At 33.1% G+C, this 23757-nt stretch overlaps 1 protein-coding gene across 1 annotated transcript in view; it reads left to right on the top strand.

The window, feature by feature from the left end:
- Positions 1–22804, top strand: part of LOC117109632 (SWI/SNF nucleosome remodeling complex component-like) — a 54675-nt gene extending 31871 nt beyond the window's left edge. Inside the window, exons 8-18 of the mRNA XM_033252023.1 lie at positions 412–570; positions 1401–1497; positions 7065–7274; positions 7521–7778; positions 8332–8440; positions 8996–9130; positions 9644–9774; positions 11346–14427; positions 14949–15285; positions 15938–16029; positions 19592–22804. Of these exons, the coding sequence (XP_033107914.1) occupies positions 412–570; positions 1401–1497; positions 7065–7274; positions 7521–7778; positions 8332–8440; positions 8996–9130; positions 9644–9774; positions 11346–14427; positions 14949–15285; positions 15938–16029; positions 19592–19697 (4716 nt within the window). The 3' untranslated portion in view covers positions 19698–22804. The remainder of the gene's footprint in view (positions 1–411; positions 571–1400; positions 1498–7064; positions 7275–7520; positions 7779–8331; positions 8441–8995; positions 9131–9643; positions 9775–11345; positions 14428–14948; positions 15286–15937; positions 16030–19591) is intronic.
- The last annotated feature ends 953 nt before the right edge of the window (positions 22805–23757 follow it).

A 23757-nucleotide genomic window follows, 5' to 3' on the forward strand; every position in this document is an offset into this window, starting at 1 on the left:
AACCTTTTCTTTTTTTTAAATGTATTGTTACTTGGAAAACAGGAAAAAGTCATACAAATCAATTTTGAAATTTACCAGCTCATGTTGAATTAACACAAATGTTATCAAGTTGAACATAGAAATTATTGTATTTAAAGATGTTAATAACTAACACAAAAATGATAAATGTGATAGAAATACTTCCAGTTATGATTTTTATTCAGGATTTCAATCTGGAACCATTTTTCAATTCTTTATTAAAATAAGGAAGTTGATTTCAAACTTGATTTTTATGACCTTTTTGTCAATTTTCTGGGACAATACATCTTTACAATAAAATGATGTAATTGTAATGTAATGAATGAATAATTGATTCATGTACCTTCCGTTATCATAGGCACAATATCATTATTAGTGTTTGCTTAACAACAGGTGGGGATTATATTGCGCAACCTGTCATTTGAACAGCACAATCAGCATGTGATGGCGCGGCATCGGACGTTGTACCGTTTCTTGCTTCTATGCTCACACAACGATTGTTCAACACTGAAACATATTGGAATGGATACATTAAGTAACATAGCAGAATTAGTGAGTAAAGAAATATGTTTTTTTTTTTTAATGTCTTTCGTATCGTATGGCATTATTGAGCATTCTAATCCATGTTAATAATCTGTTGTTTATATAATAAGCAGACATTACCTATTAATTTGTCCTGTTGTTTTTTTTCTATTATTTCTATATATTTAGGCTTTATCAAGTGAATATCTGCTTATATGTTTAATGTATTATTTAATGTTCCCTTCTGAATGCCTTAGGATAAAATAATATCTAACAGATACTCAATTGGATAATGTCTTTATCTGATGTCTGTTCTTTCTATGCAAATTTGAGAATCAAAAGTTGGAAATTATTTTTAATAATTTAATTGCTTTTTGTCAAAAAAAATTGGAAATTAATACATGGAGTGTTTACATTGCAAAACAAGATAAGGAAGTAAATTGATGGCAATATGTAATTATGTCACAAAAGATTTATGACTCATATTAAACATATGATATATGAACATTTAACCTAGTTATAAATAAGATGTTTTAACAAATGTTAAAATGTATTTCTAAACAGTGATGATGTATTCTCTAGTGAATTTGCATCCGTGATCTGTTTGAATAGTGGATATAAAATTCAGCATGGAATGAATTTTGTAACCGTTAGAGAACATATTGATTTTTTTTTTATTGTTGTCTTCGTCTTTGTTAATGCTATGAATAATTTTATTTCTGATGGAGGAAGTTTCCAACAAGAGATATTATTTTATCAAAATTGCAAGTGGAGAATGGCATTTGAAATTGCTATAGATCTATCAAACTGATTTTTGTGAATGTCAAATTTATAACATTTCTCTTTTATTTTACTTGCAGTTTAACTTGGATCCTATAGATTATCGTAGTTCACAACTCATGTTTCATACAATTTATAAAGGACTTTATGATAAGGATAAATATGTTATGCTAAGAGGTAAGTCATCATTTATATTTTAATTTATGACTATATAATTTTATAATTAATATATGAAATATAATTATGATTTATGTTTTGCTGACTTTATGCAAGTTAATACAATTATTCTTTAAACTGAGGTAACAGATAAAACTGAGATAAATGAAGTGACTGATATCTTCACAAGCTCAAATTAGAACTGATAAAAATTCAGAAAAGGCAAAAATTGTAAATTAGGTTATTCTCAAACTAAGATCGTCCACAGTGCATGGATGAACGATAGCCTTATAGAATGATCAATGGACGGAAACAAAAGTAAGATTACACGAAAGCGCTACCAAGTTCTCTATCGATATTGACGGAGAAGTGAAAGGTCTGTCTGGATTTTCTGGCATGCTAAGGTTTCTTAAAAACGATATCAAGCAGCCGTTATGACATCGGCTATTGATAATAACTGTGAGCTACTGTTACTAGGTTCATTTCCATACGATGTAAATATAGACGGTCATGTGACTGCCAGAACAAAGTCAATATCAAGAGAAAGGCAACTGTCAAGCATGAATTATTCTAAGATTTATTAAAGAATTTTCCGTTAAAATATCTTTTGCTTCTGTCCTGCACTAAAATAAATTTCAATTTTATATTTAAATTGCTCAAGTTAATATTTAATTATGATATTAAGTTACAATTAAAAAAGTTAATGAGAAATATTTCCCCACTCAATTAACTTGATTCTTTTAGATGAGCTATTCAAAATTTTTATTGAAGTTTTGAAGTTTTATCAGATTTTTTTTGGTAGATAGTGCATCTTACATTTTTTGTTTTATTACACTGTTAATAGGATGATTTACAGAAAAGATAACAAATATTTTGAACATGGTCACACAATGCCATGATCTTCACATTATTATTCGATGAAGCAATTATGGAGCACATACTAAAGCTCCCTGGGGGAGTAATCCATAATGTTTTAGCGAGTAATCATCTCATTGACATTCAAACCTACCCAGGTACTCACTTGTGCCCCTGGGTGGAGAGTTACGATGTGAATAAAGGACACAAAACGAGTAACCTACCCCAGGCTCGAACCATTGACCTTTCTTAATTGATGTATAATGCTTCACTGCTGCACCGCTTCTACTGTCGTATTTTATGAATTTACTTGGCTTTGAAAACTAAAGAATGCTAATTCATATATTGAACCTACTGTAGCAGAAAAGGAAAACAAAATTAAAACTTAATAGACTTAATATGTCTATTTGTAAAACAGAACATAAAACTATTTCACCATGTCACCACGCTGGTCGGCGGTGGACGGGCCCCGTCCAGCACTCAACATTTCCGACCAGGATTTACAGCCTCTTGACCACCACTATTATTTCAACAGTTTACAAATTGTAACAAAATAATTAGTTTACCTAAACACAATAGATAAGCTAAATTGATAGATAAAGACAAGAATACAATAAATGTTTCCATGGTTACGTTAATTGTAACTAAATACTGCACTGCCCTGCTATTCATTGCTAACTTAACAACCTAGGTCCAGTTGAGTCATAGCGAACGTCGTGGGTCAGCATGACATGGTTGCTCTGTACACATTCAAAGGTTAAAGTTGAAATCATGACCATTCAAGTGTTTTATTATGAGAGCATGGTCCGGGGCAGGAAGATTATTAAAAATTTACGAAACCTGATTTATGTTTTATTTCTTTACTTTGTTTTCAATTTGTATTTTAAGTTTTTCACTTTTAGTTATAATTGATATATAATTAATGTGTGTAAATGGACAAAAAATAAATAAATGAGTGCACATGAATCAGTGACATACACATTCATCGTGGTAATCATCAAACATGTGAAATTACGGCAAACAATGCGGCTGGGTACAGTTGGATCGATGCTTTGTCGCTGGGATTTGTTCATTATTATTTTTTAATCTAAAACAAAGCATGTCAATTATTGAATTTAATTAGGCCTACAGTAAGTCTCATCTTTATCTGTTTTGTTGCATTCCTCAAATTCTGGCCTAGACCTACCTGGGCCTAGCCTAAAAAAATCGCGTCAGCTAGCCTTGGGCCTACTCCTGCTCGACTTACTTAGGCCTTTTGGTTTTTAAGAGCTTTCACGAATACGGTGACCCCCTGGGAAAACGCGGAATGATTGCCGACCGGCACTCCAAAAGGTTGGTGACATCCCTGGCTATAGAACTTTGTCTAGGCGAGACTTTTTTAATACCCTGTTTAGCGAACCCGCCGACTGGAATTATTGATGATTTCGAATAAAAATAAAATTTTATTTTTGGCCAATTAGCGCACCTGCCACCAAAAAAAATTGGAAATTTCAGAAAAAATTAAAAAATTTTGTTACTTTTATTACACCATGCGCTGCCTTGTATGTATTTTTCTTACTAATTATATAAATTTGAAGCATTTAACCATCATAACATTATCATTACATTTACCAATAAGGCCGAAAATTATTCATGCATTTCACAGTAATTTTGTGTTTCATATAGCTGTAGCTAGTTCGAAATAGCAAGTTTGAAATGTAAATTGCGTTTACAAAAAGTTTTAATTACCTGTTTACAACATGATTTACTGGCTAGTCCAGTGTCAGATATTTGTTGATTTTTTGGTTTTTTTTTTGTTTTTTTGGAAGGAATAATTCATTGCTACTGTAAATCATCAGTGCAGAGTCTTACTCATCCTTTTTTTCAGATGGGCATTCCTGATGTTATGTACTCTCGATACATGAGAAGTCCACCTCCCCATTGGCCTCTCTCCCTCAACCTTTCTCCATCCCAATATTCCTAGAGCTAGTGTATGCTATTAGACTCAAATGAATGAGATATACTAAAAGTTCATATAGAATAAATAAAGAACCGTGCCACTGTACTATTTTTTATATGTTTATTGATTGTCAAGAATATTAACTGTCAAGCTAGTATTAAATTTTGTAGTTAAAGTTCATAAGCTCAACATAAGGAATGGTTTTTGATTTAATACATTATTAGTCATCATATATAATATTTGTTTTTCTAGGTCGATGAAAGTGAATAATATAACATTTCTGAGACTAATTATAATTCTGTCCAGCAATCGTTAATGAAAATAATAGTTATGCAACTAAACATGTTTAAAATTCATTATTTACTTTACAATAAAATGCAGTTAAAAGTGCAGTATACAATTTAATTTTATAAATGTACAACATTAAATTATAGTGTAAAGTATGTATTACTGGTTTTAGAAAAATCCATACAACCTTAATTATGAGATTATCCATAATAAGGCTGAAATCATTGTTGTAATTTAATCAATAGATTATCTTTGTGGAGAGATAAATGGCTTGTTTTAGTTCCTTAATTGCTGCGAAGCAAATAGAGTATGCCTTTGGCATATTACTACATGCTTTAGGTAATACAGATAGATGATGTCGTGAGTTTGCTTGGCTTGGCTTGATTATCTCTATGTTTCTTATTGTACAGGCTATTGAAATTGTAAGTGCCACTTTAAATGAGATCTTTTTCTCCATTAAATTGAAAATCTGATACAAATGAGAAAAAAAATGTCAAAATGGTAAAAGGGTACTATATAAGCGTGACCTCATGTTCCGTAGTAATATAATCTAAGGGTCATATGTTCAACCGAACTTATAAATTTCGTTATCGTTTTCTCTATTAAATACTATATTATTTGGCACACAGCATATAACAGAAATACTATCACCCACAAAACTGGAGGGGAGGGGGGGTGGAAGTAAAAAAAATTTTGGAAAGAGGTAAATCAACTTTCAAGTCACAGATTAAAAAAATTTTTACTACTAATTTTACTACTTTCCTAATTACCAATAATTAATTTGCTGGAAAAAATTTAAGGGTATGACTAACAAAGTATAACAAATAATATTATTTAAACATTGGTCAGTTGGTCAGGAGTATTGTTTCTTATTCATATAGGGCTAACAATGTATACAATTCTATGTTCTATGTTTTCAAAACTTAGGCTGTATTGTAGTATTTTAAGTATTAGTCATTGTGTAGAGTACTTAATAATACATAGTGTACTATTTTTCTTGAGTGTTGTTAATAAAATTGCTCGAACAACTTTAAAACCAAATATGAATTTACATTGAATGAATCAATTTCTTCCTGTTTTTTTCAAAGTCAATATGATAATAAAGGAAATATCTCTACAGATATTCTAAGTAGAAATCCAAGGACCTAAATAATGTGATTGATGCACCAGTCAAATGAATTGAAAATGTAATATTAAGTGATAATGCTTGTAACATACTTGTTACAAACTATGCCAAGGTAAATTAATTTTTATTGATACCTTGCAGTAAAAAACATAATTAGGAACGTACTAGATCCCCTAGATAGTGTGGTAATTGCAATGAGAATAAGTTAATAAGCAATATTATTTATGGCAAGTATTTTTTTTTTCATCTGGGTAGATATATTCGACATACAATCTACTAAACTGAATGGCTTCCACTTTAATTACATGAAAGTAGTGGTTTTTGGCTTTACTTTCTGTACAACGAGAAATATAAATTTATTATTTGCTAGCAATTATGCATCGTCTTTAAAAAGATTACTAGAAACTACAGTATATATTATGTATAAATATTTTATTATAAGATTGTTAAAATATATCAAGGTATTATAAGATCAGCATAATAGGAGTATACTAAATTATTAATTTATAAGGACATATTATGTAAGGTAAATGGATTATTTTGTTTGCACTGTCGATTATCTAATTCCTATTATTATTTTCATTTATCATAATATCGGTATCAACAAGTATTGCAACTGATTATAAAATTTGATTTTTAATATCTAATATATCATTGTAAACTGGTATTCAGATGAAATTGTTTTGACATTTTTTGTTGGCACCTTCATTATCATTATAACTGTGATTATCATAATAATTATGTCTATCACTATAATCTGTTGTTTTTGTTTTTTTTTAACCATGTGTCATTATGCAAGTAATTGACCATATATTTTTTATATTAAACATAGATGAATGCTTCTTGTTTGGTATTTTATAATTAACCCAATAATCCTAATTATTCTTACCTTATTTTTATAAGTGTGGTATGATATCTATACCATAAATAGGCCTATATTGTGTTACATCATTTTAAGCAAAACCAAATTATTACTGGAGCCAATATTTATACACTAGTTATTGTACTGTATTTGAAGGTTTCTTCGTGCACAGTGAATATGACCCTATCATTTATTAGCCTCATTTTAAATGATACTAGCTCATCAAGAAATTCATTGATCAATTCAAAAGTTACTAGACCAGCTCTAATCCAATCTTCACTAGCCCATTAAAATAAAAATTAGCCGAATAATTACTAGTCCAGTCTGTGTCGCTACTTCCTAATCCAATTGACAGGCACTAGCCCCCAATCTAATGTCACTATCCCAATCAAAATGTTACTAGTTTGTCCCTTGTCCCCAATCATAAATCTACAATCCTTATAATATACAGAATATTTAGTTTTAATATCTTTAATACTTTATAATAAATGTTTGTTGAAATTTTTCTCTGTATTCAGCTATGGAGATTGTTGAGAAACTGTGCAAGACAGAGGCAAATTCTGAGATCCTAATCGAGTGTCTTGAGCGAAGGTTATATGACAGAGTGGTTACGGTGCTCACCATTCACGATATCCAACTCCTCCTTGGTGCATTAGAGCTGCTGTTGGTCTTGTCAGAAAAAGGAGAAGTCACGTGTACCCATATAGTAGCATGTGATCGAAGCATCGGTGAGTCTAGAGTCATGTGACCAAACAACGAATAAGACCACCTGATGAATATTATAGTGTAATACATAACAATATTAGATTTTTCATTTTTTGTTTAAAAATCCAAGTAGATATTCTTAGATTTTAATATTAATTATGAAATGCTTTTGATTTTTTTTAAATTATTAAATTCTTTTGATTTTTTAGTTAAATGTTTATTGATAATAATAAAGTTTATTTCAAATATTATAAATTATCCATTTTCAGACGTGCTGGTTTGTCTAGTAACACTTGATGCACAGTCACTCGGCCAGGATGCTTTCATTGGTATCAAAATAGTTGACCATGCCCCGGACGGCATACACCATCCCATCGTCACAATGAATCAAGGCTCGATGGCTCAGGTGCGGGCACCCATGCCAACTCCCATGAATCCCCAACAGCAACAGATGGTGCCACAAGTGGGGGCGATTCGAACTCAGTCCACCCCGATACAGAGACCTCCACCACCGATACATATGGCTCGTGAGTATTGTAATTGTATTTCAAATGAAACGAAACTAGTGAAATCCTACTGCTTATCCTTTGCAACCTTAAACTACATTGTGTTTAGATGGGCTTTATACTCAAGGTAGATTTAAACCTATTTGATACGGTACTCGGAAAGAACACACATTTAATTAATTTATTGATAATAATAATAATAATAGTAATATTTTGGTATCAGAAGGCTTCCTTTATTATCCCCATCATTGGAATGATGGCTATGGAACACTTATTCAGCTCTCTGGGGAAGTATCCCATAAATTTCTGCATGAAATAAAATCTAGGTGGAGAGTGGTAAAATGAATACAACCATTGCACCACTTTAATTACAGCAGTTCACTTTGTTATATTGGCCTGTAATTTAATACCTTTGAGAATTGTAACATTTTCCATTCATACTCATAATTAAACAGAATCATTAATTGGAAAAAAATAAATGATAGTAAGTTCAGTTGCAAATTCTTGCTATTACATATGTAATCATTGTTTTTTTTTTATCTCTTTGAAATTACTTCTCTTCTCTCACACACAGGTTCTAGTCCATTAGCACGACCCCCATCCCAGTCACCTGTTCCAACTCCCAATTTACGTACTGTCCCTCCAAGCTCAGACACAGAAAACGAATCTTTCGCCTGCCAATGGTAAGTAAGCTTATGATTGGTTAGAAATTAGTTGTGTTACAAACTTGTGTTGTGATTTTAATATAACTTGCTTTGCAAAGGTATTGTCTGTATCTACTCTTGTCAAGCATGTTACTGACCGATGCATATTAAAAAAAAAATTATAGGGAGTAACAGTGATTGATATCTCATTTTTGACAGTCATAACAGAGATATGTCACTAATCTCTTTCCTACCACTACCTGTCAGCCTTTGTCTACATGTATCTCCATTACTAGGTATTGGTGTTTTGTTGTGTATGAAGAACATTTGACATTTAGAATAGTGCATTTGAAGCATGCCAACCCAAAAACAGCATCAGTAACCCAAAAATATATTCTTATTTCTCAACATTATCATATCATTTACTGGAATCTACTTATTTTTGCCAGTGTTCTGACTTTTCTGTAAAAAAATATACAATACTGCCAAATTCTTATGCTAATTACTCAGTTTTAACAATTAGCGACAGTACGTTGGTTTTTTTTATGGTAAGCCTCATTTACATTCATTGCTTTTTTTTATTTTCATGAACAGGTTAAATGCCTGCTATGAGGCTGCAGTGAACGGCAGGGTTGCTAGGACAGACCTGTATGCTAACTATCTCTCAGCCTGCAATAAGGCCTCACAGAGGGCTATACTCTCATCCACCCACTTTGGAAGATGTTTAAAGTAAGACTTTTCTGTTACTCGTACCTTTTGTTTGGGTTAAATACTTAATGATGTTAACAATGCCAATAAAATACTTTCCATTTTCGATATCTTTTCTCCTCTCAAAATTACTACCATGCTTATATTTATTGTAAGAACCTTAAATTTACTGGTAATCAATTAAAACATTTTTCTAGTAAAAAGAAACCATGAAAATAACTTTTTTTGTCTCTTTATTTTTTAAACTGTGACTCGTTGGATGTCAGTTATTAACTTTGAAAAGAATTTAACTAATAAAATGAATTTTATTGTGCCAAAAAGCCACGTATTTGTGGAAAATGGCACCACAGAGATTGATGAGTTGACATTATAATTATTCACCATCATCATTAACTCTATTATTAAGCAGATATGGCACATTTTACTATGTCATCTTTTATCATCTTATTAAGTTTATTCCCAAGATTATCTATTAACCTTTAAAAGTGACTGATTTTCCAAAACAAAAGTAATTGATTTGTTTGTTCTTTACAGAGCTGTCTTCCCAAAGGTAACCTATCAACGAACAGAGACACCTGAGGGACCGCAGTACCACATTTTAGGTGTCAACAAACGAGCTTTGCCCCTGCCACTGATGCCTAGCTTGCCTCAGCCATTACAAGCAGGTAAATCATCTCTATGGGCGTATTCGACTGGTTCATTTCGTTGACTACAAATTTTTGTTGAGTATTATTTCATTCGACTGGTTCATAAAATAGACTTCGTTGACAACGAAAATTAACCTAAACCAGAGTGCGTTAATCAGCATTAAGTTATTCATGTGACCAAAACAAACATGGCCGATTGGTCAGTTTAGAAACAACATTTGCGTTAATATAATTTAGACTAAATTTCAGAAAATAGAAATTTACCCACACAAAGTAAAAAAATAATTGTAGGCTAACAGAATTCAAAAACTGGATGAAAAATATTTTTTTTACGAACAACCCATACTTCCACAAACTGAAGCAATCTTGATTACACAGCGTGTATCGTGGTAACTATGCAGCCATTTTGTTTCGCCGAGTATTTACAAGTTTTCTATTCGACTGGTCATCTTTGTTAAGTAGGATTTTACCGCTGCGCAGGTGGGCGTGGTTTAACAAAGAACTACCAGTCGAATATGGCCATTGTCTTAAGGTGTTAAGGCTCTGTTCACACTCGCAGAGCTTTTAGGTGACAAATATCCATGATTTGCACACGTATATGATGATGTCATATCGCGCACATATATGGGCTAATCATGTCTAGAGAGCCGCACGCCGTGTCTTTCAACAAATCCCTCTGAGTGCTAGATGGCTCGATGCGGTTGCAGTCTGAATGGATAATCATTAAAAATCTTGGCGTTTTGTTCTCCATCGAATCGTGTCGGCCGATTACCATCAGGCACGATGAGCACCCGCCTTTAGTCACATGTGACTTGCTATTGTAGACAAATTATTATAATTGTGTGTTAGCTCATCATTAGTTGTTGAATGAATTACAGTTTGTATAAAATTATTAGTAATAATAGTAATAGTAACGGCTGTGTATTATACAGTCACTATGCGCTTATTTATTTATTTATTAAACTTTCTTTATACTGGATGGCACGCTCAATGCAAAGGCACTGGTGTTTCGTTGTGGTCCAGTTACAGTAAAATAATTTTTTTTTAAAAAGAGATAGGAAAATAAAAATAAAAGGACTTAATTTTTTTTTAAATAGCTTGAAACTCTAAGTCTTTAAAGAACAAAAATTAAAAACTGAGAAAGATATTAACAAAGAGACAAAACCAAAGAGACAAAACCAAAGAGACAAAACCAAAGAGACAAAACCAAAGAGACAAAGAGAAGACAGCAGAAGGAACCAATATATACTATGACATAACAAAAATATAAAGGATATTAATGCTAATATACTGGTGTTATACCTGACTTCATAACTTGTATTTACATTTTAGATGTTGCTTCTCAATTCTATATCTCTACCAGGTTCCAGCTATAATTTCTCATAGCAATGTTGGTTGTAAATTTTCTTTTTAATTTATATATAGTATGTTATGTATGCAATTTATTTTAAGTGATTTCACATCACCAAGACTTAAGATAGGCTTTTAAAAGCTCATTCCACTGCATTCAGTAATAAGTACAGGATTACCTTTATCTTTTCTTTATGTACAATATTCATCATATGTATGTATGTTTTTGTTTCTTATAGGAATTCAACAACGGCCAAATTTTGTTTCCAGAGTTGCAAGTGGATCACCCCAGATAACACCTAGTCCACCTCTAAGATATCCAGCGACACCCCAGTCTCAAGGCACATCCCAGCCAGTTCAGTACTATGCATTGCCACAAACGAGGATGGTTAACCCGTTGATAGGCCAGCCTAGAATGCCCCAAGGAATGCCAGTCAATGTACTCTTCAAGTCTGCCCCACAGACACCACAGATGGTTCAACAGAGACCGGTTATGACGCAGCAAGGCTGTGTACAGCAGCAAGGCATGATCCAGACTATAATAAGACCAGCACAAGGTGGAATGACCCAACAGGTCACAATGGTACAACAGCCAGGAATGGTACAGCAGGCTGGAGCACCACCAAACCAAGGTGCCATGGTGCAGCAACCTGGTATGGTCGTACAGCCAGGTGCAATCCAACAACCCACGAGCAATTCTCAACCTTGTAACACGCAGCAACCAATGTTACCAACAACCAACAACCTTGTTAGCATGCAACAGCCAGGTGCAAACCAACAGTTGGTTTTTAATTCTACTCCTACCACACAAAATCAGATACCAACACCAGTAGTATCACCTTTGCCCAGTGTTCCTTCTCAGGAGGCACCAAGCCAACCAAAACCACCTAGCCAACCTGGCACCACCCCAAAAACTCCAGCTAGTAAGAAGCCTGCACGGACTGCATCGAATACACCGCAGAAACCTGAAGGAGGAAGCCCAAAGAAACCTGGGACAATAACAGGTGTTGGAACACCTCACAAGGCCCAAGCTCCAGAACATCCCCCAATTCAAAATGGTGAGGTCCAGATTGAGAGGGTACCGAATATTCATGTTCAACATATACCGCCTGGTATGAATATCCAGTTGGCGAATTCTCAAGCACCGGGAAAAGTCATGGTTCAAGGATCTGGTGTTATTACTATTTCCCAGGGTTCAACAGAAACTGTGACCTCTCAACAGCTCCCTGGATCATCACCGTCTGCTTTACATCAAGCGTTGTGTGGTAATCAAATACCTCCCTCTACAGTTCAGGGGGACCAACTGCAAATAGGACAGCAACCAGTGCAGCATCAAGCAAATGCAAATATTCAACCAATACAACAAAAGTTACCTACGCTTATCAGTCAGCCCCAACAGCAAGTAAAACCTGTGCCCATCCAACCTCATGTACAAAGCCAACCATTCATGCAAAACATTCAACAGCAGCAAATAATTGGTCAGATTTCTTCAACACCACATCAGACAATTCTGTCAAAGCCTACATTTGTTCAAACAAACCAAGCAGTGAATCAAAACACATTAGTAGCAAGACCAATGCAATCATCCCCAGTAAGCCAGTCCTTGCACATTCAAAATCAGCAAGTTGTCTACCAAAGACCTATAGCCCCTGCCCAGCCATCAGGACTATCTAGATATCAAGCAATTGCACCAAAGAGACCAAATCCATCACAGAGTCCAAAACAAACTGGTGACTCCCCGCTGATCAAAAAACTGTTACAGGCAGGGCCTGGTCTGAAGGCCTTTGTCTCAAACCCAAACCTTTTGAACAGACAGCAACAGCAGCAGCAGCATCAAACTGTTGTACAGCAAGCGGGTCAACCCCCAAACCAAATGGTACTCCAGCATAACTTCCAAATGCAAGGACAGCAGCAAATTGTTCTCAACCAGCAAATGATCTTTCCCAATCAACAGTTCATTCAACAGCAGTCCCAATCAGTTCCATCATCAACTAACCGGGTTATACTAAGCAAGCCTCCAGTAAGCCAACCTACCATCATGATCACCCAGCCGCAGATTGTTCTAACTAGGCCACCACCTTCATCTCCTCATGCTCTCCAAATTCAAATGCATCCGCAGAAATCGCCCCAGCCTAAAGAAGAGAAGGAACCAATTCTTGAAGATCAGGAAAAGAAAATTGAACTTATTCGAAATGAGGGTTACAGGAAAGGAGATTCAAATTCCACTGTTGAAAAAATGGAGGTAGACCCTTCTAGTAATCAGAATGGTGACGTAAAAATGGAAGACAATTCTCAAGCTAGCGATGAGTTAGAATCCAATGATAATGATGAGGAATTGATTAATGGTACTGATAACCGAAGCGTGTCAACCACCGATAGCGGTATTAATGGTAATGATGATGAAGGGAAAGAAAAGATAGAAACATTATTGCAAAACGGACCAACAAAATTAACGGACAATATTTTAGCAGCACCGGAAAAAATACAAAAAATTCTAAAGAAGGGTGCAAAGGCTATAAACGCATTATCAAAAGAGAATTTATTAAATGGTTACAGACCGGAAATGGAAGTGGAACTTACAATACAAAGAGTTGAAAAACCAAAGACAAACGGCAACCCTCTGAAACCTGTAGATAGTTCGGATCCAGGAATAGAGAGCCGGCCTGGTGCCGTAAATAATGATCTAAAAGCAAATGATATCACAAAAGGCATTTCGAACGGTATTCCAAACGGTGGGATTGGCTCCCCGTTGAGTGAGTGCAGTGCCGATGTTGATATACACGGCACAATAGACAGTAAAGTAGTAACACTTGAAAGTGAAAGAACTTTACCCAGTGAAAAATCTGTCGTTGCATCTAATAACATTCCAAAGGCTGCTTGTGATGACGGTGGAGCAAGTCCGTCGCATGCAGCATGCAATACTGAAAAAACCTCTGAAGGAATAGAAACAAGGAAATTACACGGTTCACACACGCCACCTTTGAACAGAGAGAAAGATAATTCATCAGACACAATTGACACCAGCCAATTACAAACTCAGGGAACCAACTGCCAATCGGCTGTGCCTGCGAGCAGTAGAAAATCAAAATTGCCATCTGCGGACAATGGCCAGATTGATGGTAAGGGATTGAAGCGTCTTCTGGAAACAGCCAACAACATTCCAGTTTCCACCATTCCATGCAAGATTGGAGTTGCCACGACTGCGGAGAGGAGAAGGAGACGTTCGTCGTCTTCATCGACAAGCAGTAAAAAATCTACAAGTCGGAAGTCTTCGATGCCAGCCATTGGACTGTATCTGTGTGAATGGAAAGGCTGTAAAAAGTAGGTTTACATATCAATCTGTTACTTTAAAAAATTAATACTCTACTTACCATTTTGTTTTTACTTGTAAAATTGTTATGAATTTATATATAATCTGATCTCTAGTAGCATTGTTGAAAAGAAAGAATAAATGTTTTATGTTCTGGTGGGTGGTACACAATATCCAAATATTCAATTTTATTTATTTTAACTAAAATTTCATTCTGCTTAGTTCCATTTGCTGCTCTCTTTGTATTTTAGCTGGAGGGCTGAAGTGCAAGTATAAAGTGCAGTCTTTCGGAAGAGACATTTAGGCCTGTGTGTAATATTGTTCATGTGCACATTAAAGAACACAGTACACTCTTCGGAAAAGAGTAAGGTATTGTCTCCTGGTGTACTGCTCAATCACCACCAGAAGAATCCCACTGGAAGTATGTCAATGGACATTCATGGGTTATCTTTGATGTACACACCAAATAAATCCAATGCGTTTAATCTGCTAATATATTTTTCAATTATTATTTTTTCGTATTTTCTTAAAGATCTTTCAACAAAGCCAAATCTTTGTGGGTGCACTCGAGCAAAGCGCACGTAACTTCAGATTCATATCGAGGTGTTTGCGAGTGGAATGGCTGTGACCGTGTTAAACGTCAAGTTTGGTCCTGTGTCAGCCACCTCCAGGATAAACACTGCACAGAGGTAGCTCTGGCAGCCGCCTCCGCTAAGAGGACCGAGCAGATGTTGAGGCAGACTCCCTCCACACCATCAAGCCATACGTCGTCGCCTTCCCCCCAACCTGCTCCAGTGGTTTACAATGCGCATAATGCATATCATGCAATACGACGAAGTTTGCACGTCCCGGCCTTAAAAGATTTACTGGTAAGCGTGCAAACTGCATCATTTATTGTTATTTCATAGATAGAGGTCTCTCGAATTTGAAAATGTTCTAGAATATGAGGCATGCCTTCTTAAAACCAGCGTACTGTTGTTATATGTTAAACTGAGTAATTACCATAAGAATGTGACAGTATTGTATACTTTAGTACAGAGAAACCGTAATACTATTACTCATAACTGCAGCAATAGTAAAGTCAATTCCAGTAAGATGACCCATAATTTTAAAGCTTACAATAGGGAAAATAGAAGTATATTAAAAAGTCAATTTTCATTTTTTGCTCAGTGATGCTGATTTTTGGATGGCAAGCCTTATATATTAATACACTTGAATTATTAGCAGTATGACTTAGACTTTTGATAAAGATCATGAACCTATGTTAGATGTTAGTGATAAAGCATCTGTATTTGTACTACTGTATGTGCAAAAAGTCCTGAACTCAAAAATATGAAGTGCTCCTTATATTGTATCATTCTTAGTCTCCTAATGTTTATTTAACTTTTATTACTGTATTTATTTTTTTAATAATTACAGTTACATAGAATTGTGTACTTTTGTTTGTTATCCAAGTGTTTGCATTTTAAAAAGTTATATGTAATGTTCGTAATCCTTTATTTTAAAAAAATATTATTCCAGGGTGAACCTGAAGGACCTGTTACCAAAAGTATTCGTATTACTGCAGCATTGATTCTCAAAAATATAGCAAAGTATTCATCAGAAGGAAGAAGGTAACACCAGTTCTTATATATTTTTTTTTCAATTATATACTACATGTAATTATTATTTTTTTTTTCGATTTTTATCACCCATAAAAGACTGACCTTTAAATTGATGTTTATTCCAAATCATCTTCAGAGTGACAACTCTGTAATAAAAGTCCATATTACATTTATTTTTAAAAACATTGTTCAATTCCCGATAGTAGTAAGCAAGCCATTTAAATGGTGCTATTTTATAATTGATCAAAAGCACAAAGAATTAACTAAAATTACTTAAACTAAAACAAGAAATTAAATGAAATCATTCAATAGTTAATTTCAAAAACATGTAGTTACTGAAGGAAGGGACATTTAGTAGTCATCTTTGCATCCAATAAATTGGTTCGAGAAGGAAAAAAAAAAAACAGCTTGCATGCATTTCAAGAACAAGTCACAGTGACATTTGCAACACGAGTCAGATTTCACGAGTATTATCACCTGACCAGTTGTGATATGGGATAATGATATTGAGCCACTTTTTCATTACAAATTGAATATCCTTCCACATTGGTTTTTGCCTTTGAATAGTTCTGAAAAATTATCATTTGCATTCTTCATCGCCATCATTTAATCTTTTATATGTTGCATTGTACATATTGTAATAAAATAACAATAGACATTTTTGGAAAAGCTTATTTAATTTTGTATAGAGTGTGCATAATACTCTATGTTAATGTTAAAGTATACTAACCAAGTTTGCAGTGTTCATAAGCATACTTTAATATAATAGCAAAGCAATTTGTATTTTGTTTCTTGTCATTATTTGTCCTTATTCAGTATGCAATTGGAAATTTGGGCAATGTGCTACTAATAAAAAAAATACTTTGTTTAGATTATGCATAATACTACCATACTAACCTTATCAATTACATTGAGCATTACTTGCTGCGTATTATGTTACAATATGGAACTCTAATTTGTATATTTTAAAAGCATTGCTCATCAGCATACTTAAAACATGTTACCGTTTAATAAAAACAAAAAAAAAAGAATTTTGTATTGTTACAAGTATATTTAATATTCTGTGTTAAAATATAGTGATGGAAAACACATTTGCATTCACAATTTTTGAAAAAAATGTATATTCATTATTGCATCAACACAATTTGCACTTTTGCACACTTAATGCCCTCCTAGTAAATTCCAATAATTGTATTATTGCAAACTTTCAACAATTTACTAAATTTCCAGTGTTGCATATAAAAAAAATCGAGTGTTAAAATATAGTGATGGAAAACACATTTGCATTCACAATTTTTGAAAAAAATGTATATTCAATATTGCATCAACACAATTTGCACTTTTGCACACTTAATGCCCTCCTAGTAAATCCCAATAATTGTATTATTGCAAACTTTCAACAATTTACTAAATTTTCAGTGTTGCATATAAAAAAAAATCGACAAATTATGTTACAAAGAGTTAAACCTTTGGGATGATTAGATGAATAAGAACAAGATGATGTGGTTTTGAGATGCACTCAAGATCATAGACGCAAATCTGGATGTATATGATACCAATCTTAGAATAAACAAGAGCTTATTCTTACTTTTCCTTGTCAATCAGAGCTCTGAAAGTAGCGCAGCGTCTAGGGCAGTCCAGGTGCCTCGCTATCACAACGATATCCGCTCCATGGATAGTGGCTTACCGCACCACCATGTGAGCGCGAATCAATCATACAGAACCTTAACGGCATTAGTCATTTGTAGAACCTGGGCACAACAAGTGTATGCATTTAGTAGTAGTATCATTAATATTTGTTTGAGTGATCTGTAGAGAGACAAATCTCATGTATATGGATTATGGATTTATGTTGCCACTTGAAAAAAAAATTCAGATTGAGACAGAGAAGAGTAGGGGAAGGTCAAACATTGGTTTGGTTGTTGAACTTTTCATTTTGGCTTTTCTAATCAATTTTAGACAATACAGCCTTTAAGTTTCCATTGCTGGTGTTTTCATGAAAGGATTTTGGTCTATTTGAAATTTCAAACTTATTATAGTTACAATTTTGATAAATTTTCCTCTTTATACAGTTTTTAAGAACGTTTATATTTTTCTGCTTATTGTGTTTAAATTTTGATAATTCATACTTTTATTGGACATTCATGTTTCCTATTGTTTAAGGTTTTATTTATTTATTTCATTTCATCAGACTAACAGCGAATCATCGCCACTAACTGGTTGGTAAAATATATAAAATTTAAATATATCAAATATATAGATGAAAGAGTACAAAAATCTCACCTATTCAAATGATTAATAATAATAGAATGAAATATAGACAAACTATTGTGAAAAATGTCAATATTAGAGGTTAAAATAAGAGAATTATATTGAAGAGAATGTCTAGAAATAAAACTACGTTTACAGACAACTCTACAAAAGGGGACATTAAAGGTAAGACAGGAACGAAGACTTCTAGAATTAACATGCAAACCAAACATATGTACAAGATCAAAACTAAAGTACGAGTTAACACATTTATAGAGAAAAACCATATCGTGAAATAAAAATCTATTCCTAGGACACATTAATTTACAAGGGCGATTAAAACATTTTTCAAAAAACCTAATAAACTTAAGATGCATCCTATCGATGTGAATTAACTGAGATTCAGATGCAGAACTAAAAATAACACAGCAATATTCAAATTGAGAAGTAACTAAATAACGATATTTTTATTTTTTTTGCATTTATGTATTAAGTAACAGTGTACATCAATTTTGATACTTCGAGTTTGCAAATATGTAATATTGCAAATTACAACAGATCAATCAATCAATCATTTTTTTTTATGCAATAATTGTTGATTACTTATATGGGCTCTTACTTATATAAGGATCTTCATCCCAATTTATTAACTGTTATCTTCATCTATATTAGTATTGATTATATATATAATCTCAATGTTGTCAATTTAAATTGCATTGTTTATGTTTTTAATTTATCTATTTTTTAAGGAATCAGATATCATCATAATTGTGTAAATTTAACTAGGATAGAATTATAGTTACTGTACTAGATGTCTTATAGATTATTGTAAATCTTGAAACTTTGTAAGTAATTTTTATATTGAATACCTTTGCAAGTGTATTATTGTTAACTGTTGTTCTTTGTTTTGTGAATGTTGCGTTTTGATTCAGCTTAGTTTTTGTTAGTTTGACGGAATTCAGTGCAATGCTACAATGTCAAATTTTTGTTGTTTTAATAGTAAAACAGAGTGAGTGAATGAAATAATGTATCCTGTTGGGCCATTTAAAGCCCTGTCCAAACTATCAAATGCTGTTTGACAAAAAACTGTGACAAGCCTGAATATGGTCGTGATGTCATCACATCATGACCATATATATATATGCACATCATAACTTTTTGTCAAAGAATATTTGCTTCCTTGGTCTCACCACTTTTTGTTTGCTAATGTATTGTAAAAAAGATTCACCGTGTGAAAATAAATTTTTGACTTACTCCCCTTTAATGTTTTTTTTTTTTTTTTTTTTTTTTTTTTTTTTTTTTTTTATTTTTTATATTGTAGTATTTTACGTCGGCATGAATTTCACCTTGCAAGAATAGTAATCAGCCAGGCAGAGTCGTCATCCACACTAGCGAAATGTCTCGAGGAAATGCAGAAAGACTCATGACAAAAGTATACCACCACGCAAAAATGTCATCTTCCACTTCACGCATATCAAGAATCCCACAGCGCTCTCTGTAGGTTTAATCAAAAAACATAACTATAATTCTAAGAACATATCATCCAAGGAAAAAAGTGACAAACCAGAATGGAAAATGTACATTTCTTAGTGTATATTTTGTCGTATTCTTAGTTGTGTGTTTTTCTTCTGTTGACGGTTTCTTTCCCCAATACTTTGTATTTAATAGGATAAGATGTTTTCTATTGGAGTTTTGAAATAATTATTAAAAGAAAGGGAAGATGCTGCTGGAGTTGCCTGAAGAGTGGTAGTCAATATTCACGGCTGTTAAATTATTTCAATCAATCCATATTTATGACAACCTGGCAATTATTTCCTTTGTTTAATGTTGCATTCTAGTGCACCCCTAATCATGGAGATCACACATTTACAAATCGTGAAACGGGGATTGTGCCAAGTCTTGATTTTGAAGAGGTAACAAGAATACCAACTTTAATGAGTAGGTGGGAATGCATTATTATTGCGCATCTGAAATATTTTCATTCACGCTTGAATGCATTTCATGTTGTGATTACAGTTGATCACTGGATATGTACGGTTTTCAACTGTGTACTAGAATGCTGCATTGTTACTGTTTTGTTCAGTTTTGAAATCTGAAATTTAGCCATGATTACCTGTGCTAAATTTAGAAAGGGAAAATATATGTAATTCTTTTTTATATTTACATATTACATGCATATAGAAATGTATACCTTTATTTATTTATATTTATATATGTGTATAATGTGTGAATTAATGTATTTTTAGTGAAATGAAGGTTATTATTGTAACTTTTTGTTTACTTTGAGCTATGAAATCCCCTGACTGGCCTCCTTTCCTTACTCCCTTTCCCAGTGTTACCTACCCCAATATTTTTTTTTTAAAGAAAGACTGGTTCTAATAGGAAAGTGACAATCAAAATGTAGCTCGATAAAGTGACCTGTTTATGAAAAAGCTCATAGCCTTGTTCCTGTGAAGTAAATAATTTGAAATTGTCCATCACATGCGACATACAAATCATTCTTGTGTTTCTTTTTGTATACAATATTTTCTGGTTTGTGAATGCTGTTATGGGTGTGTGTGTTTCGCTATAGGTGTGCCAGTGTTGCTGTGGGTGTGTGAATGATGCTAGGGGTGTGTGAGTGATGCTACGGGTGTGTGGGTGTGTGTGTTATACCATTTATGCTATGATTTGTCTATTTCTAATTTGTATAGAGAGTGATATGTACATAAATATTTAAGAAAAAAATTGTTACTTTAGATAGCGGCAGGGAAAATTTGGGGATTTAATGTACAGTTTATAAAAAAATGCTTTGAAAAAAATTTCATTTTGAATTATTTCTTTGGAAGATGCATCAGTTATTTCTATAAAAACAGTTTCTGTTTTATTTATTTTTTAATTTTTTTTTTGTGCATTTATAAATTTTGCCGTAAAAATGTTAGACATTATTTGGAAACCAACATTGCTCAATTCAGGCATTCCTTTGTATTCCCCATATGGTATCTTAATATGCATTGGCAAATTTTTTTTTACAGTTTTGATATTTTCCAGGATGTGTATACAGAAGAAATAAAAAAAAATTATCTCTAAATAGATCAATTTATGTTTCCACACTTCCTTTTAAAAATATCATGTTCCATCCATGTCACTCCTTCAAACAATGAAATTGGCCCTCAAACCCACTCCATTTGCACAAATTAAAAATGTGATTTAGTACTCTATGATCATGGAGTTATGAAATTAATTTGATAGCTCCGTGCTATGATGCAACATATAAAATATTTATGGTAGGATTTTTTTTTTATTTGTAGATATTTTTATTATCATCTTCACAAAGTCTAATGCTAGGCATACACTATTAGATTTTTGTATGTCAGATTCAACAATATTTGGTCAGAATTTTGTGTGATAGTCTGTGCTTGTTTAAAACATATCTGATCATACAGATCATTTGTGTACATTACTTCACTGTCTTTTGGACAATTCTGATCAAATATTTCTGTTAAATGTAACAGACAAAAAATTGTTCATGTGTGCCCATTAGTGTAATCAGTGACTATTACTTTGTTTTTTAGAATTCAGTTTGTGTAACAGTATTTATTTTCAAGAATTCAGAATGAAATTTGTGCTATAATTTAATTATCAATTTATTTGATAAATTGCGGTGCTTATATCAAGCGATATTACAGCAGCCAGGAATTTAGAATTTTAATTTTTTATTTATGTTTTATGTTTTCCCCTAAACAAATCAGCAATATACTGATTGTTCAAATAGTGAAGTTTCGGAGCCCAATTGAATGATACCGAAATACAAAAGAATAAATGATACCAATTTTGAATTGATTGCAACTCAAATGTTCAGATAAACTGACAAACAGTAGATGCAACTAAACTTTCTGTTTATTAACGTCATAGAAATTGTAAATATTCTAGTCAATATGTCTTTTGTTGTTATCATTTGAATGTCTTTAATTATTATTATTCTTATTTTCTCTTCTTTTTACTTCTTTTTTTTCAACTTCCAGAACTCTACGTGTACATTGTACATAAGGTTGTTTTTGTTTTTTTTATCGTAACATGATGTACCGTATGTGGACAAATTGTATTTAAGGTATAAACCAAAACGCCAGATTCGTATGAAGTATATTCACATAAAATGAGACTACGTTATTAATTGAGGAGTGACACGTGTCACTAATCGACTCTTGTTATTTATTTCGAGAGTCTAGTATTATGATCTTTCATATTAGCACTAGATTTGTTGTACCTGTATTTATTCCAATGTAAAATGGCATGATAGACCTATTTGTAGGTCAATTGTCTATTTGTGAAATCCAAGAAATAAAATGCCATTGCATTTTTATATCTTGTGAGTCCGTCTTTTGCGGATGATTGTCAAATTCTTCTTTCTTTTCTAATGGTATTTTTGACAAGTTAAATTTTTGAATGAATTACTGAACGTAGATAATTTTAGTACTTTGACCTTTGGGTCAGGGTAATAGACATCTCTTGAGTCAATTTATTAGGGAAAATAAAATGAGAATTTGCACCATAAGTTGTTTGCATATTCATTTATTTTTGTTTATAGAAATAGAAAAATAACTTGTATTCACAAGGCCCAGTAAGACCAGTGGCGTATCTAGGAGTCTGAAAATGACATGGGACGTGAGTATTTTTGGGGAATCCCCATCACCCAGGGCACCCCACTTAAATACGCCACTGCTTATTGTACCTATGGTCAACGGAGATATAAAATACATTTTTATATTATCTCTCCATTTTGTGTTCATATCCTGTTTTACCTATAATGTTTCAGGGTTTAAGTTTTCAGTGGTGTAAAGAAAATGTTGGGGCCTTTGTCAATACAGTATTACATAGGAAAGTTTTGAGATAAAATTGGGAATTGCATTGATTTAATTTGCTGTGAGTCAAGGGACGAACAGCAAGAAAATTTTGTGGACTTTTTCAATATTGCATAGGGAAAGTTTTGAAAATTTTCCCTATGAGAGCAAACCTAGCTAGTTAATGCTCTCAATTAGGCGACACTTTTTTCACCTTGTTGTAATAAAAATAAACTTATTTTTTGAAATTTTTACCTTTATTCGAAATCATCATTATTGGATGGCGGCGGGTTCAAATCATCATTATTGGATGGCGGTGGGTTCGGTAAAAAAGGTATGAAAAAAGTCAAGCCTTAGACTAAAGATTGTTAGTTGGTACTTCGAGGACCGGTCTCAAATTACAGGGGTCTCGGAATTAGAATTCACAATTTTCGGGTATGCAATATGATTTTAAAAAGAATATCTGTATTATATCATTTTTATTTTGCCAACGTTTTCCCTCAATTTTAAAAATTTTACGTCAGATTGATTTGTTTAACTTAATAGTATACACACGCATCAATACGGTAACGGCCGTCTGTTTCTCAGAGACGTACGTTTTTGTGTTCGTTCATTAATGTACCATCTCCACCACAACTATGATGATCATCGTCGCCGTCACCATGTA

The sequence above is a fragment of the Anneissia japonica genome, unplaced genomic scaffold (assembly GCF_011630105.1).
Source record: "Anneissia japonica isolate Jap-2015-1 unplaced genomic scaffold, ASM1163010v1 scaffold287829_len2072220_cov186, whole genome shotgun sequence".
Taxonomy (NCBI): Eukaryota; Metazoa; Echinodermata; class Crinoidea; order Comatulida; family Comatulidae; genus Anneissia; species Anneissia japonica.